The sequence below is a fragment of the Schistocerca serialis genome, chromosome 5, assembly GCF_023864345.2.
Source record: "Schistocerca serialis cubense isolate TAMUIC-IGC-003099 chromosome 5, iqSchSeri2.2, whole genome shotgun sequence".
Taxonomy (NCBI): domain Eukaryota; kingdom Metazoa; phylum Arthropoda; class Insecta; order Orthoptera; family Acrididae; genus Schistocerca; species Schistocerca serialis.
In genome coordinates, this window is record NC_064642.1 from 72,294,931 (window position 1) to 72,315,916 (window position 20,986).

Sequence of the window (20,986 nt, forward strand, 5' to 3'; positions counted from 1 at the left end):
TGTATCGAACGCCTTAGAAAGATCCAAAAATGTGCCTGTGTCACTCTTATCTTTATCAAGAGCATCAAGTACAACTTTTGTGAATTCTACTATGGCTGACTCTGTATTTTTGCCACTTTGGAAACTGAACTGTGATTCGCTTAAAAGATTGTATTTATTCAGGTAATTCGTTAATCCGTCTTCCATAATTGCTTCTATTATTTTTGAGAATGCTGACAGCAGAGAAATGGGTCGGTAATTTCCTATGTCTTCTGCATTACCTTTCTTAAACAAAGATACAACTCTTGCCTGTTTTAACTGCTCTGGAAATGTCCCTGATGTGAAGGATTCATTTACAATATTTGTTAAGGGGCCTTTTATAATCCCTAAGCATTGTTTCAGTACACACATTGGTACATCATCCAAACCTACTGACTTGTTATTTTTTAGTTTTTGAACAGTTTTATTGACTTCATTCTCTGTGGTTGGAAGTAACATCATTGTACACTCCTGGAAATGGAAAAAAGAACACATTGACACTGGTGTGTCAGACCCACCATACTTGCTCCGGACACTGCGAGAGGGCTGTACAAGCAATGATCACACGCACGGCACAGCGGACACACCAGGAACCGCGGTGTTGGCCGTCGAATGGCGCTAGCTGCGCAGCATTTGTGCACCGTCGCCGTCAGTGTCAGCCAGTTTGCCGTGGCATACGGAGCTCCATCGCAGTCTTTAACACTGGTAGCATGCCGCGACAGCGTGGACGTGAACCGTATGTGCAGTTGACGGACTTTGAGCGAGGGCGTATAGTGGGCATGCGGGAGGCCGGGTGGACGTACCGCCGAATTGCTCAACACGTGGGGCGTGAGGTCTCCACAGTACATCGATGTTGTCGCCAGTGGTCGGCGGAAGGTGCACGTGCCCGTCGACCTGGGACCGGACCGCAGCGACGCACGGATGCACGCCACGACCGTAGGATCCTACGCAGTGCCGTAGGGGACCGCACCGCCACTTCCCAGAAAATTAGGGACACTGTTGCTCCTGGGGTATCGGCGAGGCCCATTCGCAACCGTCTCCATGAAGCTGGGCTACGCGCCGGCACACCGTTAGGCCGTCTTCCGCTCACGCCCCAACATCGTGCAGCCCGCCTCCAGCGGTGTCGCGACAGGCGTGAATGGAGGGACGAATGGAGACGTGTCGTCTTCAGCGATGAGAGTCGCTTCTGCCTTGGTGCCAATGATGGTCGTATGCGTGTTTGGCGCCGTGCAGTTGAGCGCCACAATCAGGACTGCATACGACCGAGGCACACAGGGCCAACACCCGGCATCATGGTGTGGGGAGCGATCTCCTACACTGGCCGTACACCACTGGTGATCGTCGAGGGGACACTGAATAGTGCACGGTACATCCAAACCGTCATCGAACCCATCGTTCTACCATTCCTAGACCGGCAAGGGAACTTGCTGTTCCAACAGGACAATGCACGTCCGCAAGTATCCCGTGCCACCCAACGTGCTCTAGAAGGTGTAAGTCAACTACCCTGGCCAGCAAGATCTCCGGATCTGTCCCCCATTGAGCATGTTTGGGACTGGATGAAGCGTCGTTTCACGCGGTCTGCACGTCCAGCACGAACGCTGGTCCAACTGAGGCGCCAGGTGGAAATAGCATGGCAAGCCGTTCCACAGGACTAAATCCAGCATCTCTACGATCGTCTCCATGGGAGAATAGCAGCCTGCATTGCTGCGAAAGGTGGATATACACTGTACTAGTGCCGACATTGTGCATGCTCTGTTGCCTGTGTCTATGTGCCTGTGGTTCTGTCAGTGTGATCATGTGATATATCTGACCCCAGGAATGTGTCAATAAAGTTTCCCCTTCCTGGGACAATGAATTCATGGTGTTCTTATTTCAATTTCCAGGAGTGTATTTAGTGCAACATTATTTAAAGGTGTTATATTTGTTTTGTGGAATTTTTGCTGTAACTTCTCTGCAATACTTGAAAAGTGCTCATTTACATAGTTTGCTAAGTGTTGTGGATCATTTATTACCTTATCCCCCTCCCTTAGCAGTATGTTATTCTGTGATTGTTTGCCTCTCCTCGTTTTCTTTTTTATAACATCCCACACTGCTTTGTTTTTATTCTCTGTATTACATATTAGTTTGTCATTAAATGCCTTTTTTGCAGCAATCAGCACTTTCCTATAGATCTTTTTGTATCTGTGATAGAAATTTAAGATTTCTGGATCATTGCGAATCTTAGTCATGGAACTGAGGTGTTTAAGTGTTTGGGAGGACTTCTTAACACCTGCTGGTATCCATCTAATTTGTGGGATATTGATACAGAGAAGCATACTTTTGGAAATGCCATTTCAAAGTTCACTTTAAACAATGTGGAGAATTATGTTGACCTTTGTACATGAGACTTGATCTAGAACTTATGTTAATTTATTGAAAAAGGTATCCACACTACCACTGGGAAATCTATACACACACAAAATGATTAATTTCTTGATGATATCAAGCCCTGTTAATTCAATATCTGATATTTCGAAGTGTTTGTCTTCACTTACTGTACTGGGGTCATGTCTCGATTTAAACTATGTTCCTATTCTGATATAAATGGATGATCCTCCACTTCATGAAGTAGTTGTACAGTAAGAGTTTGCCCTTTCATTCAACGATAGTACTACATGTTGGATTTCTGTGTCTCTACACCAGTGGTCAGTAATACAAACTACCGTGCAGTTCAAAGATTGGAGCTAAACTTCTAATAGTTGTATTTTATTTTTTAATGATTCCATGTTTTAGTGGAGGATCGTTAAGTCTGTGAAATTCCCCATGTTACTCTTTCCAATGATCTGTTTTTCCTTGTGACATCTGGGATGTGTGATATTTGAAGTGTTAAAATCTGTCTTGTGAGTGATTGTTTCAGTATTTTTTTAAACTGATGGAGATACTATTTAAGTGGGGGTACCTGTTGTCTGCATTTATCCTAAAGAAGACCTACTTTTCCTACCAATAACAAAAGATCCACCCCCTATACTTTCATGCATCAGCTGCACCAATCTTCCCTCCCCAGTCCTGTTTAGGTGTAGGCCATGCATAGTGAAACCCCATCTGTTGATAGTCCCAATGGGCACCACCGAAACATGAGCAAAGTTGACTGTCCTCAGAGCTATCCCTAACCCCACATTGATTCGCCGTACCTCAACAAAGTGTATGTTGGTGCCATGAGTCAGGGAAGCTATCTTGTCCAGGTAACCACCTATGTCATATGCCCCATCCCTGTCCAAACTGTTTCCCGCCCCACCCACTATCACTACATGGCCCTCTTTTGTAAAGTTCTTACATAAAGAACCTAGGTCCTCTATCACATGACATTGCCCTGCACTTGGCTTGAAGATACTGGTGGCCTGGTACACTGCCCCTAAACATTCCTGTAACTGAGGGCCTACACCTCGCCCATGGCTACTACCTAGCAGCAGCACTTTCTTCTTCCTTTGTACATTCCTAGGCTTCTTGGCGTCGGTTGTAGTGTGCTGCACATTTCCTGCTCCTCGTTCTACCTGAGGTTCTTCTCCACTTAACTCTGGCTGTGGTAGATACCTATTTTTGCTGTTGATGGTAAAACTGTCAGATAGTGTCCTCTTTCTTCCTATCCTCCTACCAGCTGCCAGTTCCCAATCACCTTCCTCCCACCTATCCCCCTTGATCCTTATCAGTTCCTTCCTTGCTTCCTCCAACTGTGCCTGAAGGGCACAGATTTTCCTTTCCTATTCTCCAATCAAAAGGTTCTTAATGCATACTCTGCAGTTCCAGGAGAGAGCTTCTTCTGTTCTCCCAACATTCTCCCCACTGCATCCCCCCCCCCTACAGTGAAAATATTTCCTACAAGGCTGGCAACAAATCCCTCTACTCACTACCCTATAACGGCACCCACGTTTCTCACTAATGGTCAGTTTCGAAAGAATAATTACGTTTAAAGAATGTTTTAAATTTGTCAAGGACGCGAGATTGGCTGTGTGAAAACAAAAAACGACACAAAGGTCTTATGTGCGGTGGTTGTTGTTTTTGTACTGATTTAGAGATACAATGACAGAAGAATGAATTTGTAATTACTCTGATTTTACAGAATTTACGTTATCAGGCGTGTTTGGTGAGGTTTTTAAACGTTTATAGCTCGGAAAATTTAGGCCTAGATCGCGTCTGTCTTACTAGTAAACAATACGAAATGTGTTCGTTAAATACGATTTAGAAGCGTTTAATTACACTTTTATTGCGACAGTAGAAACTGATGAAACTAGTAGTTGTCTTTTCTAAACGAATTTTGCACTATCAAGAAAACTTGAATAGAATGTTTTGTGTTTGTAACGCAAAATTTCGGGTTATATCGCGATTATCGGGACTTAAGCTAAACAACAAGCTTTTTTAAGAACAATCTCAGCTGGTACGCTAATATTCAGTTGTGTGACAAGAGCAGACACTGCAGCAAGTATACAAAACGAAGAAAATTTTAATCTGACACTATTTCCTCTTAAATAACTCCTCTTTGACTATCTAATCATTACTCATGATAGCTAAACGAGCTTAAACACTTTGAAAGCTTCATTCACAATTCAGTACATGACCGAAAACTGACATGCTAATTTATCATTCTGGTCCTTTCACTGTTTAGAATCAGGAACAGTGCTATCACTTCCAATCACACATGATGCATAACAGCACTTACTGTCATTTCTCTTCAGTCAGAACTTACATAGACTTCTTCTGAACTCTAAAAAATTTTCTTAAAGTTACTTGACAAATCTTCCTTCGAACAGAATCCCTCAAAGTTACATTTTTTTATATTATATATTTATCTCATTGGAACTAGTTCATCACTTCTTCAGAAGAGTTCTTGCTTGATAGAGATCACTAGTAGAAACATATCTGATAGTAAACAATTTTGACAGTTTGACATCATGTACAACAGCGAATACAAATTAAGAATTTACTTCTATTAGCAAGACATCTTGATAATAAAAGATAGATCTTGACCATGTCTGCCAAGTTCTCTGCCACCCGCTGATCATTGGCTGGACTCTAATGGAGCCCAGAGTACTTGTTTCCATGTTGTGAGCACAGCACTGGAACCTTGTCTCGAGTCGATCGTATAACCTGAAACAAATAACAAACATAGGATTTTAATACAATGCTTCATGTAAAATTTATAATACAAATTATGACACCTATTTCTTGTTGCTTGCCATTGCTCAGTGGAACGCACCATTGTTATTATGTTTACCATAAACGCTATGAACTAATTAAGTAGATAGAATATTATGAAAAGCTTCAAAAGAATGTGATTCCGAAAGCAAAGGCAATGGATAGTGATAAGATAATCAAAGGTTCACAAAAGAAATCCAAAGCCATTTCAGAAATGATATGTAACTAAAGAAACAAAAGATGACAAACTATGGTGGCACATTCTTAAGAAAATAAAAAAGACCCATTTCTTTGTCTGAGACCTGAAATAAAAAAAATCATATAGGAAGATTAGCGACTCAGTATCAGCAGCATAGATCATCCTTAATAGTGTATGGATGTAACTTATGTGCATATTTTAGAACTTGCTTGGAATTTATAGTCATCTCAGCGTAACAACATACTGTGAAATTACTGGTGTCAATTAAGCAAATTTATTTATTTATTTGCTTGTTTGCTTCTTTTTAACAGTGATATGAGATATGTCAACAAAGATATTTTAGAAATAAATTGACCTAAATGTAGAGAAAAAATATACACTCCTGGAAATTGAAATAAGAACACCGTGAATTCATTGTCCCAGGAAAGGGAAACTTTATTGACACATTCCTGGGGTCAGATATATCACATGATCACACTGACAGAACCACAGGCACATAGACACAGGCAACAGAGCATGCACAATGTCGGCACTAGTACAGTGTATATCCACCTTTCGCAGCAATGCAGGCTGCTATTCTCCCATGGAGACGATCGTAGAGATGCTGGATGTAGTCCTGTGGAACGGCTTGCCATGCCATTTCCACCTGGCGCCTCAGTTGGACCAGCGTTCGTGCTGGACGTGCAGACCGCGTGAAACGACGCTTCATCCAGTCCCAAACATGCTCAATGGGGGACAGATCCGGAGATCTTGCTGGCCAGGGTAGTTGACTTACACCTTCTAGAGCACGTTGGGTGGCACGGGATACATGCGGACGTGCATTGTCCTGTTGGAACAGCAAGTTCCCTTGCCGGTCTAGGAATGGTAGAACGATGGGTTCGATGACGGTTTGGATGTACCGTGCACTATTCAGTGTCCCCTCGACGATCACCAGTGGTGTACGGCCAGTGTAGGAGATCGCTCCCCACACCATGATGCCGGGTGTTGGCCCTGTGTGCCTCGGTCGTATGCAGTCCTGATTGTGGCGCTCACCTGCACGGCGCCAAACACGCATACGACCATCATTGGCACCAAGGCAGAAGCGACTCTCATCGCTGAAGACGACACGTCTCCATTCGTCCCTCCATTCACGCCTGTCGCGACACCACTGGAGGCGGGCTGCACGATGTTGGGGCGTGAGCGGAAGACGGCCTAACGGTGTGCGGGACTGTAGCCCAGCTTCATGGAGACGGTTGCGAATGGTCCTCGCCGATACCCCAGGAGCAACAGTGTCCCTAATTTGCTGGGAAGTGGCGGTGCGGTCCCCCACGGCACTGCGTGGGATCCTACAGTCTTGGCGTGCTTCTGTGCGTCGCTGCGGACCGGTCCCAGGTCGACGGGCACGTGCACCTTCCGCCGACCACTGGCGACAACATCGATGTACTGTGGAGACCTCACGCCCCACGTGTTGAGCAATTCGGCGGTACGTCCACCCGGCCTCCCGCATGCCCACTATACGCCCTCGCTCAAAGTCCGTCAATTGCAAATACGGTTCACGTCCACGCTGTCGCGGCATGCTACCAGTGTTAAGGACTGCGATGGAGCTCCGTATGCCACGGCAAACTGGCTGACACTGACGGCGGCGGTGCACAAATGCTGCGCAGCTAGCGCCATTCGACGGCCAACACCGCGGTTCCTGGTGTGTCCGCTGTGCCGTGCGTGTGATCATTGCTTGTACAGCCCTCTCGCAGTGTCCGGAGCAAGTATGGTGGGTCTGACACACCGGTGTCAATGTGTTCTTTTTTCCATTTCCAGGAGTGTATATGTAAATGTCAAATCTCATGCTACAAGGGCACGTAAAGTCCACTCATAGAAACTGCATTTCACTGCCAGACACTGTTTCATGAAGATCTGTTGCGCACATCAATGTATGTTACATTTGATGTAATATCAATGGCAACAGCAGGCAGACCCATATCACAGATAACAATGAAGTGGAACTTTTCACACCGTCACTCAGTATCATATTTGAACTACATTTCTTCTTCCATTGGCAGTGGTAGGTATAGCTGCTAGTGTATCTTAGAAAAGTGCAAATGAAAAATAGAAACAGTGAGCATTCTTATAACCAAAGTTATGCAAAACTTATCTGCTATAATACGTTTAAATTTAGATCTTTCATAAAGGTGTACAGGTGAACCAGACTGAGGTGCTGCTTCAATTTATTTCTTAAGGCGAACAACACTATGGCGTTCTTTATGTTGTATGAAAAGTTATTCTTTAAAAACTCTTACTACCTTTACTTGATTTTTATTCATTACTTTTAAAAGCTTACTTTCTATACGATAATCATTCCTATTTCTACTGTTATAATCGTGTATATCTTGGTTTAATTTGGCTGAGCAGTGATACTTTAAGAAAGGAATGGTTTCATAAGCTGGAGATTTTTAAATTTTCCTCTGCAATGATTTCATTTATGTATAATGCAGGAACAGTTAATTTCTGGAGATCTCTAATTTCCTCTCTGCAAAAATGTGTAAGTTGAAGTTTTAACAACCTTTGTATATGCACATTTGTAGCACAATCCCAGACCAGAACGCATGTGTGTATGAGACTGTAGCATATTTTTGATAAAGTGTCTTTATTTACTGTACTAGACGTTTTCCTCATAAAAGTAGTACTGTTATGCAAATCTTATCTATATGAGTTTTGCATGTCACGTAACTGTCCACTACCACATCCAAGAATTTATGTCTGTTTGCTTCCTGTACCGCTGAGTTTCCATGACTAAGGCTAGAATTATCAGTGCTGGTGTGTAACTGCATGTACATTGTTTTGCTTCCATTTTTAAACTATTATCGCTGCTGAATTATATGTTTGCTTTTCCAGTACTCAGATATGGTTGTTTTTGAAGTACTTTTACTGTGTTACAGTAAGTAGCAAGAGAAGTGTTGTCAGCTTACATAATGACTTTGTCTCCCTCAACAACATTTGTGCCATTTGTGTAAAGAATGAAAAGTAATGGTCCATGTACAGAACACTGAGGTGCTCTATTCTTGATGTCAAGGAACCCAGTGCAAGCATTGACAACGTCATTATCCATTTTATATTTTATCAGCACATTGTTCTCTCAATTTCACAAAAGATTTTGTAGGTATCATCAGGCATCACACAAAAAATTAAATGCATGTAGTTTTTCTTGTATTATCTGTTTCAGGCTCAGGTCATCATTAGCAGTTTAGATTTACTATCAAATCGACATCGAATGATTTGAACTTAACATAATAACTCATCAACCAAACTGTGAGCACATTTCTGGTCCTGATCAGTTGACGGATTATTATGCAAAATAGTGAAATCATCTGGTGATGACTTGATAATAAGGCGAAAATGGTATGATACCATTTGGATAAGACGAAGTTGAAATATATTGGGTGTCTCTGCTATGGGCCTTCAAGCGTATTTTCTCTGGTATTTCGAGAGATATTTGCAGTTTCGTTTTTTCAGTGCGTATTAGGAGTCAGCCGAAACAAAAGCTGGCCCGTCTGGCCGAGCGGTTCTAGGCGCTTCAGTCTGGAACTGCGCTACTGCTACGGTCGCAATTTCGAATCCTGCCTCGGGCATAGGTGTGTGTGATGTCCTTAGTTTAGTTAGGTTTAAGTACTTCTAAGTTCTAGGGGACTGACGACCCCCGCTGTTAAGTCCCATAGTGTTTGGAGCCATTTGAACCCAAACAAAAACTGCTCACCAATTCTTACGTAGGACGCCAGGTATCGATAGAAATTGCAAACAGCACGATTTTTAAATCGAAATTTTGTGAGCCCATTAGGTAGAGCGGTCCTAAGTTAGTGTAGTGCCTTATTCGTTTTATCTATATGCACAGGGTGTTTCAAAAATGACCGGTATATTTGAAACGGCAGTAAAAACTAAACGAGCAGCGATAGAAATACACCGTTTGTTGCAATATGCTTGGGACAACAGTACATTTTCAGGCAGACAAACTTTCGAAATTACAGTAGTTACAATTTTCAACAACAGATGGCGCTGCGGTCTGGGAAACTCTATAGTACGATATTTTCCACATATCCACCATGCGTAGCAATAATATGGCGTAGTCTCTGAATGAAATTACCCGAAACCTTTGACAACGTGTCTGGCGGAATGGCTTCACATGCAGATGAGATGTACTGCTTCAGCTGTTCAATTGTTTCTGGATTCTGGCGGTACACCTGGTCTTTCAAGTGTCCCCACAAAAAGAAGTCACAGGGGTTCATGTCTGGCGAATAGGGAGGCCAATCCACGCCGCCTCCTGTATGTTTCGGATAGCCCAAAGCAATCACACGATCATCGAAATATTCATTCAGGAAATTAAAGACGTCGGCCGTGCGATGTGGCCGGGCACCATCTTGCATAAACCACGAGGTGTTCGCAGTGTCGTCTAAGGCAGTTTGTACCGCCACAAATTCACGAAGAATGTCCAGATAGCGTGATGCAGTAATCGTTTCGGATCTGAAAAATGGACCAATGATTCCTTTGGAAGAAATGGCGGCCCAGACCAGTACTTTTTGAGGATGCAAGGACGATGGGACTGCAACATGGAGCTTTTCGGTTCCCCATATGCGCCAGTTCTGTTTATTGACGAAGCCATCCAGGTAAAAATAAGCTTCGTCAGTAAACCAAATGCTGCTCACATGCATATCGCCGTCATCAATCCTGTGTACTATATCGTTAGCGAATGTCTCTCGTGCAGCAATGGTAGCGGCGCTGAGGGGTTGCCGCGTTTGAATTTTGTATGGATAGAGGTGTAAACTCTGGCGCATGAGACGATACGTGGACGTTGGCGTCATTTGGACCGCAGCTGCAACACGGCGAACGGAAATCCGAGGCCGCTGTTGGATCACCTGCTGCACTAGCTGCGCGTTGCCCTCTGTGGTTGCCGTACGTGGTCGCCCTACCTTTCCAGCACGTTCATCCGTCACATTCCCAGTCCGTTGAAATTTTTCAAACAGATCCTTTATTGTATCGCTTTTCGGTCCTTTGGTTACATTAAACCTCCGTTGAAAACTTCGTCTTGTTGCAACAACACTGTGTTCTAGGCGGTGGAATTCCAACACCAGAAAAATCCTCTGTTCTAAGGAATAAACCATGTTGTCTACAGCACACTTGCACGTTGTGAACAGCACACGCTTACAGCAGAAAGACGACGTACAGAATGGCGCACCCACAGACTGCGTTGCCTTCTATATCTTTCACATCACCTGCAGCGCCATCTGTTGTTGAAAATTGTAACTACTGTAATTTCGAAAGTTTGTCCGCCTGAATATGTACTGTTGTCCCAAGCATATTGCAACAAACGGTGTATTTCTATCGCTGCTCGTTTAGTTTTTATTGCCGTTGCAAATATACCAGTCATCTTTGAAACACCCTGTACTAACAGAAATAGTAAAACACAAAGAATAATCAATACTCCAGCAGCGACTGCATAACAGTAGCAGTCAGTGCAGGCCAGAGTGGTGCTATCGCTGCTGGAACATTAATAATTATTCTTCGTGTTTTACTAGCTGTATCGAATGGGCACGTAGAACTCCATTTTAAAAACAATTTTTTTCTAACGGGAACCAAACCGACGCTTTCCATAGAACCTGGGAGTCGATTAAAGACGTGATGAGCAGTATATGTTTGAGCTGACTCTAGCCACATGTTGCAAAAACGAAATTGCAAGTTTATGCTGAAACAGCAGTGAAAATGCGCTTGACGGCTCTTGGGAGAGACGCCCTAAATAATAAAAAAATTACCAAACGTCACTGAGTTTCGTCGGTTTCTGATAGGTGTTTAATGATTGATGCCATGTATAGCTCCTTCAGTGTAATGACGAATAACAAGAAAGCACTTATACCGTTCTCGAAACGGATCCTTGCGTAGCTTTCTAACAAGAGCAGACGGAGATAATTTATAGTTGGCTAAAGATTAATTAAAGATTGCACTTCTGTCAGACCGCTTTTTTTATCGAGTTGATCTCTGATATGGATTGCATGTTAGTGACATATGAGAGAATAATTAACTTCGTGTTAGGGGAGCAAATTTTGCTTTGCGACTATCGAGATATGTTTATCACCTTTGCGACAAAATAAGGTGCCAATTTTTGCGGGAGTTACGGAATATTTTCTAGTACGTAATATCTTTGTTGTCCCGTAGGATTTTGAGTAGGGTGTAGGATGTGATTGTGGTGTTGTTGATACTGTTGTTTGAAAAGTATCATTACTGTCACAACCCAAAATATTAAAAAATGCCCTCCTTTTATAAAATTGAAATCAACAGGACGGAATGGGAAGTGCCAGAACGATACCAGATGCTTACTGCAGTAGGTTCAGGTGCCTATGGCCAAGTTTGGTATGTGCAGAAAAGAACGTTTATACTTTATAGTTTTATCAGTGTCCGTGCAATTAATGAAAGAATACTGGAGTTGAAATTTTCATAACTTTATTTACGCTATCAAAGCTATTTTATCAGCGTTCAGTTGGCACTTTACTTTTATTAGTACGGCGTCAAATGAAATGTCCAACTTAATGTGTGAGAGCTGTGCAAATTTAAGTTGCGAGTAATTTCGTCACACTCAAAGTATATGCATATTGTTTCGCAGTTCAACAGTTTGCGTCTTTTCTCCCAACATTCCATCCCTCTGATCCTTATCTCTCTTTCGGCTCCTGTCACCTGCGCCTCCTTTAACCTTTCCTCGCTGCTTCACCCTTTCTGCCTCTATCCGACCATCATCTCCATTCTCACATATATCATTTGCTTCAGAATTTCTACACGCTTTTCAGACACATTTCTTTGTGTGATTTCCAATGTATATCACTTATCTGTGACTGCATCAGGAAGATGCTTGACACTCTTGTAATCATGGGGCAGTATCAAAAAAATGGGTGGCCTGCTGGAAAATTCCGGAAACATTTTCACACTTTAATTGAATTTCACATGAGATAATACATGTGCTATGATTGTCAATTGTATGTTGATTTGTTACGATTAATAAGGCTTAACATAAAAACCTATCCTTTTAATTAATAGGAGCCTAGATATTTAGTTGTTCCAATATTGCTCATGGCCTTATCAGTGATTCCTTTCCTACAACAATAGTAAAGTTGACATTTTCCAGTCAATCCTATAAGGCTATCCAAGCAATACAACTGTTATTACTGTAGGAATGTGCGATATCATTATTGCTCCATTTCAGTTTTTCTATTCACAAATGATCAAATTTAAAGAAAGTTGTTTTGTCCATGATGCAGCAATATTGAATTGTCTACTAGACAACCACTGTGCTATCATACCTCATTTGTATGCGATTGCTAGGTGTTTCATTCTGTGATAGCAGGATTTATGGTCCCTCTGACTCGATTTAAGTTGTATTTGTTCCATCTTGTGGCAATTTAGGATCGAAACTCAGAATCTCCATTACTGAAAGAGCTGTTAGTCACAATGAGAAGCCGGCCATTGTGGCGGAGCGGTTGTAGGTGCTTCAGTTCAGAACCGCGTGACTGCTACGGTCGCAGGTTCGAATCCTGCCTCGGGCATGGATGTGTGTGATGTCATTAGGTTAGGTTTACGTAGTTCTAAGCTCCAGGGGACTGATGACCTCAGATGTTAAGTCCCATAGTGCTCAGAGCCATTTGAACCATTTTCACAATGAGAATGGATGGTGCTTCATAGTTCATATTATAATATTGTGGTTGCATGTAGCAAAATTATTATGTCTGCACTGTACGTATGGTATCAGAGACCTGGATATGTTAAAATTACATACACGTGAAACCATTGTTTTGATGTTGTTGTAACATAACTATTGAGCTACCCCAAATTATATTGAGATTTAAAAGAAATCCAATAATTGCTTTGGAAATTTGTAACTTCCATATTTTGTGGATCAAGAATAGAATTTATTGAGATACATTTCAAGTGATGCTTTCCAGACTGCGCATCAATGCCCCAGATTAAATTCCAAACCTCTGTGTAGAGTCTTTGGGAGTGAGAGCTTGTGATATTGTTGATGGTGACCCATCCATCAGATGAGGTACTAAGCTCGGCAGCCCCCTTGGTGCTATTCGAGAGGAATATGCTATGTTCCAATGCTGGGTTTCACCCTCTTCATTCTCTGATCATCATACAGTGCAAAAATGACAATACACAGTGCAAAACACACACACACACACACACACACACACACACACACACACACACACACACAGTCATCTATATGTCAGATACGTTACCATACAAATCTCATGCTTCAAAAGCAAGGTGTCAGTGTGTGCAAAGGACCAGTAAAACCTCTCCAATTAGTGGCTTAATCTGCTCTTTAAGGTCTCCCAACCAATCAAGCCGCACAAATTTAAGTGAAATTTTCATTTGTTGCTGTTTATGTACTGCGTGCAGAGAGACAATGGGGAATTCCACTGTCACATATAGGACAGTTGTACAGCATCTTTTTTCCCTTTTCTTTTCATAAAACACTTGAGTGCTACTGAATGTGAAAATTATCAAAACAGTGCTGCATATCTAAAGTAGGGCACATTCTTTATTGTTCTTGCTATAAATTACTGTCTTGTACTTATACATATTCTTGAAGACATGCTCTATACAGATGCCACGTGCAGGACATTGCATGAAATACGTGTACATGCGAAGAGTTAATCAAAAAATCCTGCTAATTGAAAAATACTACTGTAAGAAGACAATTTTTTCTTGAGAATGTGGAGTGTCTCACATCATGTAAATGAAATACTGCTAAAATTTATGAGTCCTGGAAATTAGAAAACAACTCTACACACATCTGGTAGGATGCAGGTACGTGATGGGATCAGTTAACTATATCCCAAGACTACACATGTCTAGTGTATGTAGGATGTGAGGTCTACAGATGAAGGAAGTCGTTAGAGAACAGTTTCGAAAACTGTGTCATCAGTCTGACATTTATTTTGTAAAAATACCGACATAAACAAAATGCAGTATTTAAAATTAACACTTTTTAGGGTTGTTAGTTTCAGTTTAATGTGAAGTGAAAGCAGATAATACAGACAGTGACAATTAAATGTATCCCGTGAAGCAGAAGTGTCCATGGTTGTTTACAATTTCTCGGATTGCAATCTTCACAATTCCATTATCATTGCAATAAATGCAGTCGGGGGAACTGGCCACTTGAAGGTACTTGAGCCAGCTTTGTGTATAACTGATATGTTGGTCCCTTTGGGATAGTTTTAAAAGTCTCTCCAGGATATTTTTGTGCATTGTATGACACAATTACCCGATCTCCAGCTGACCAGCTGTCATGTTGATTGTGCCTGCAGGAGTAAATTACATTGCAGTCTAAGGAATATTATTCTTTCTTTATTTATTTCAGTTGCATGAGACTGTAATACTCCTGCAGTTTCAGGAACATTTTTCCAATGTTTCTCTTGTTCAATATTTTGTTTAACTGTCTCCTGGTCCACTAGAGTATGGCAGTATTTTTGCAAGCTTCAGATGCCACTTTGTAGAAGTCCTTGGCGGGCTGGACAATTGTTGCTTCCTCACCCTGGGCCATGCTCTGCTGGCATACAAGATGCTTTGCATTTCCACCCACTTCATCCACTACATCTTTTCCCTGTGAAGTGGCGAAATCTTTGTAGGTAAATTTCTTGGAATGCTTTGGAAACAAAAAAATCAAGAAGTCTAATCATGAATCGATTTTTAAATTCTGAGGATTGGCCCTCACTCCAAATTACCACCTCTTCAGAATTAGATTAAAGTTCATTTTGGCAAATAGTATCATACAGTATATTCATAAAGACAAATATTGTGTGTCTGTCTTTCTGTGCATATTTGAACGTATAAGTTTTACATTTTCCCTTGTAGAATGTGGCTGCAGTAAATAAAAGAACACTTCTTCTAGACCACAATGCACTCTGAATCTCATTTTGATACGCACAGGAGTGTGACATAGCAAAATCTACTTGAGGGGAACTACTCTCCCACTTGGTATTGTTTTATCCCTTTCAAAGGCTACATGCTGTATGCATTTTATGTTCATGTGATGCAGAATTTTAGGGAATTATCCTATGAGTACTTCAAACAATCCTCCCAAACACCCTTCCTCACAGAGGAGCTTAAACTTCATTTTTTCTCCAGTTTTTCCAAGCTATTTCCTTTTCAGGCTCACTTGGCGCCATAAGTTTACTCCCAGAACTACATGTGGAACATTTATTTTGCCAACAATTAGAATTTAAAATAGAATGACACAAATGGGACTTCCAAAAGTCATCACTGTAGTGGTATTGCAGACTCTTCAACTTCAGAATGAAATTCTCATGAATTTTACATTAGCATTGGTCAAGATGAGTAGACTTCAGAAGTAGAACATTCAGTGGTTTTGAGGAGCAGAATTTTGAAAAGCCTATATGTAAATCTGTACTACACTCTTCCTTAAAGATGTGGAAGTCCTCTTGTCAAAACATGGCCAGATAATACTTCTGCAAATTTGTTTCTTTCTGTTTAACCAAATGCACTTAGTCTCTTTCATCCCTGGACGTGTAATAAAATATCTGGGGCGAAAGAAGAACACGGCAACTTGGAATAATCTTTATTGTGATTAGGTGACATTTTCTTGTGCATTTCATTTGCAGGGGTCAGGCCAACTTTCTTCACAAGTCCTTCAACTACAGCTACGATTTTCCAAGGGGATGTAGGAAGTGCCTGGATAGGCTTTGATAAAGCCTTGCCAAATGTCTGAGGAAATTGGTATGATGATATAGTTGGCATTGGGATGTTTAGACGAATAGCATTCTTCTTTTTCGCTCTCTGAAGGTGCTCTCGAACAAGCTCCTTTTTTTTGAAGCTCCTAGAGTTCCATTTCTGTCATACGGTATATTCTTTATGTTTTAATTTTATTTATCTTTTTATTTCCTTCTTTCTGAAACTGTGGATTTTCTTCTTTGTGGTGACTTCTCATTTTCCTCATTCTGGCTGCACTTGTGAGCATCTTCTTTGATTGATCTGCCATTTCTGTCAAAACGTAATCCAAATTAATCTTAAGAACATCTTAAAATCAAATTATTTGCCTATGGCTGAAGCTAAATGTGGATAGAAAGGAGTAAATTCATACTCTTACAGCATTGTTTAAGTAAAATTAGTATCCTTTACATACATTCATATGCATATGATGTCACATGTGGGACAAAAGTAAAATTAAGATATATATGAACACATAATTGAACTATTGTTGTCATGTGTCAGTACTTCCACTCTGTCTTAGGAAATAGGGTCATCCCCTTTTCAAACTTTTTCTCTGGATGCAATTTGAATCATAACCTCATTTTTGTCAAATGCAGAACAACTGATTTTGGATGAACTCAAAATCATGTGGTCATAAGCTATAGATGTGTTAATAAAATATGCATGTTGAGTATAGTTGTGCTTTCTATTATCAGAAACTAGAACCACTTTTGGTGTTTCACACCCCAGGTATGCAGCTGTATGACTTGAAGAAGATGTACTAATTCAGCATGCAAAAATCAGCTGATGGGCAGCCATCTTTAACATAATGCTGCCAACTCATAAAATGAAAATTCCTGAAGTATTATGTAGGGCACTGCTGTTGGTTTATTTCATTACTCTTTCATACAGTTTGTAACACTCAAAAATATATTTTTAAAGTATACATGTGGTTGCTGCTTTTCATGGAACACCCCAGTATAGCCTCTTTGTTCAGGTAAAGTGAGTATTTAACACAACCTGTTTCTGGATGGATTCAGTTCCTGGAATTAGAATAATGGCATGTAATTTCCAGTACCTTTAGTTTTAATCATTAATGGTTATCAAATTATTCTAATGTGTAGCTGCCTTTTCTGTCTTTACGGTTACTCCTATTGTTGATAAAACTCTACGTCAGGGCTAGTGGCGTGCTTGTTTCATACAGCGGTGTTGTCTTTGCTGTTAATGAGTTGTGATGGGAAGCAAAGGGGATTGTCAGCCGCTGGGTCTACCTAGCCAAAGAGAGAACAGCAGACGGATGATGTATATGTGATGCCTTTTCTTTTGGACATGTCCAACTTTCAGACGTCTGAAAGAACACACACGATTTTGACTCTGCAGGCATTATGAATTAGTCAGGACACAAAGGAACTCATGACATTAGCTGCCAGTGGCCATTGATTTAAATCAATGGGGAAAGTCGAAAATTTGTGCTAGGGTGGGATTCAGAGTCTGAATTCCTGTTTACCCAGTTCGGCACAAAATTTTCAACTTTCCACATTGATTTAAATCAGTGCCATTGCTAGCTACTGTCATTAATTACTTTGTGTTTTGATTGACAGACGGTGTGTTTAGAGGGATATTGTCACATTCTCATGGCAGTAGATCACAACCTCTGAAATGTAAACACATTGGGAATGAACAGGTAAATATTATTTGACACCTGAGATTATTAATTTAATGTGAGATGTACTGTTAGGGTGTAACCTAACCACAGCCTCATAATTTGTGATGTATACAGAAGAAACCAATGTATGTGAAAGTAAAGAAAGCTTCTGAGATGAAGTTTTTTATTGCCTTGACCATGTGTATGTACATGGGTTACTAGTTCTGAGAGGACTAAGCTGCCATCTTCAGATACACTTGAGTACAGGTTATGAAATCATGCTGTGTGGTAAGGTGCACATTTGTATTTGTAGCATCATAATGGATTCATGATAAAAAGAGAGTAGAACATTAAAAAGTGTAGCTGTGTCTTCATGGCAAGACAAAGTGATACAAATGTGGCATATCAAGAAGTGCTGCGTGTATCTGGTTTGGCTGCCAGCTACAAGCCAGACACATGTGGCACTTCTTGATATGTCACACTTGTATGGCTCTGTCTTGCCATGAAGACACAGCTATATTATTTTAATATTCTACCTACTTTTTATTATGAACCCATTATGATGGTACAAACATAAATGTGTGGTTTATTGCACAGCATGATTTCATAACCTGTTCTCAGTGGATCTTAAGATGGCAACTTAGTCCTGTCAGAACTAGTAACCCAGTGTACATACACATGGTGAAAGCAATAAAAAAAACTTCATATCAGAAGTTTTATTTACATTGATTTAACTGATCGCTATCCAGATGACAATGTCAGGTATTTATGAGAAGTGAAAGTGTTGTATTCTAACCCAACCTAGGCATTCGGATAAGATACTGATCAGTCTGTCACCACAGCCAGGTTTTTAAGCTTTTACATTCTTTGACTTCGCCAACTCACAATGAAATTCACATTCCAACACATCCTAAATCTCAGGCTAAGCTACAGACCAGTCTGTCACCACAATGCTTTTTAGCTTTCACATTTGTTGGCTACACCAGCTCTCAACCGAACTATCACATTCCAACTTTACCACAACATTGTAATTCATGACATGCTTGGAAAAAACTGTCACATTTGTGACAGTGAATTGCTGCTCCTTTAAATCACAGCTATTTAAGCTTTGTTATTAGTTCCCAGCCTAACACAGCCTCATAATTCGTGACTCACCGGAAAAAAAGTCTAAGAAGAGAATGGTTTCTATTTTGGCACTATAAATTCATTGCCTCTTTCCTTTCCTCTCATTGGGTATGTGAAAGTATTATCCGATCAGCTACACAAAACTGATGTTGCCAACCTTTGAGCAGTAGAGAAATGCTGCTGTCTCTTCCACAGGCTGTAATTTAGACTTTAGCCCACATTGTCCATTGTGGTCTATGGATATAATTTTTAAATACTCTCTCAGTATGACAAGGCCATACTTAACAGGTAGGTAATATCTTTCACAAACCATAATACAAATGGGTATATTTTACCTGTAATGATGGAATTTTTCCATGGTGTTTAGTAATTAGAGCACTGTTTTTGTATGTTGTGATTGATTTTCTTTCTAGAGAGAAACTTCACTGCATTTTCTTTCCACCATAGTTTAATGTATGTATTTTTTATCCACATAGAATTAGTGTTAACACTTAGATGGTTGTCCCGTGATTAGTGAAACCTCAGTAACAAAACGCATTGAGGATTTCAGTAACTCAAAATGGGTATTATTTGCAATCCAGCCTTAGTGTTAATTATTACTTTTCCTAACAGTAGTATGAATATTGTGACAGTGCTGTGGATGACATTGTGACAGAACTACTTCTTCTCTCTATTCTGTAAGTATTTCTCTGTCTCTATTAGGTTTGAAGGTCGTTCTTGTCATTCTTATATCCAATTTCATGGTGTGCCAAAGTTTCATGCTCAAGGTTACAATTGGGTGAATGGTGTATCTATGAAGACTGAAGTGACAAATGAAAATTCATACCAAGCCCGGTCTCTCCTACTCACTAGGCAGATATGCTAACTATTATGCCACACTGGCACATTGGCTTTGCACAGCTGTTCAGACTGCTCTAAAATGCGTCCCTCTTCAATCCAAATTCCCATTCGCACCTCAGCCTACTAGATATTCCCCCTAAATTCAAACAGCAGTGTAGAGTCTCTCCAACTATTGGAATAGTGCCTATGCGTCGAACAAAATTGAGGATTCTGTTTGAAACCGGGCATAGGTGCTTTGATCAAATGCTGTTAGAGTTTAAGGGAAATACTATGTGGGTGGAGACACAAATGGGAATTTTGACTAAGGAGGTAGGCATCCGTGCAGTTGTGCAAAGCCACTCTGCCAGGGTGGCATAATGGTAAGTGCATCTACCTAATGAACAGGGGACCCAGGTTTGAAACCTGGCCTGACACAAATTTTCATTCGTCACTTCAGTCTGCACATATACATCACAAGTAGATGTTTCAGATTTCAAAATATCTCTGGAATCATTTCGTTTCATTTGAAAAATCCGGGATGGAATGTAACAACATTATGGGAAGGAAAGTAGCTACTCACCATACAGCGGAGTGGCCAAGTTGCGTATAGGCACAAGAAAAAGACACTCACAATTGAAGCTTCCAGCCATGGGCCTTCATCAACAATAGACACACACACACACACACACACACACACACACACACACACACACACACAAACTGCAGTCTCAGGCAACTGAAGCCACACTGCGAGCAGCAGCACCAGTGCATGATGGGAGTGGCAATTGGGTGGGGTAAGGAGGAGATCGGGGCAGGGAGGGGGAGGGATAGTATGGTGGAAGTGGCGGACAGTGAGGTGCTGCAGGTTAGATGGAGGGCAGCAGAGGGGGAAGTAGTGGAAAAGGAGAGAAATAAAAAGACTGGGTCTGGTAGTGGAATGACGGCTGTATAGTGATGGAATGGGAACAGGGAAAGGGCTGGATGGGTGAGAACGGTGAGTAATGAAGGTTGAGGCCAGGAGGGTTACAGGAACATAACATGTATTGCAGAGAGAGTTCCCACCTGCGCAATTCAAGAAAGCTGGTGTTGGTGGGAAGGATCCATGTGACACAGGCTGTGAAGCAGTCATTGAAGGATATCATGTTTAGCGGCGTGTTCAGCAACAGGGTGGTTCACTTGTTTCTTGGCTACAGTTTGACGTTGGCCATTCATGCAGACAGACTGCTTGTTGGTTGTCATGCCTACATAGAATGCAGCACAGTGGTTGCAGATTAGCTTGTAGACCA

At 41.2% G+C, this 20,986-nt stretch overlaps 1 protein-coding gene across 2 annotated transcripts in view; it reads left to right on the forward strand.

Moving 5' to 3' along the window:
- Nucleotides 1-11,550: 11,550 nt before the first annotated feature.
- The window catches only part of LOC126480984 (mitogen-activated protein kinase p38b), a 97,104-nt gene continuing 87,668 nt past the window's right edge, over nt 11,551-20,986 (forward strand). For both annotated transcript variants that reach the window (XM_050104422.1, XM_050104423.1), the window contains exon 1: nt 11,551-11,755. In XM_050104422.1, coding sequence (XP_049960379.1) covers nt 11,652-11,755 — 104 coding nt within the window. In that variant the 5' untranslated portion in view covers nt 11,551-11,651. The remainder of the gene's footprint in view (nt 11,756-20,986) is intronic.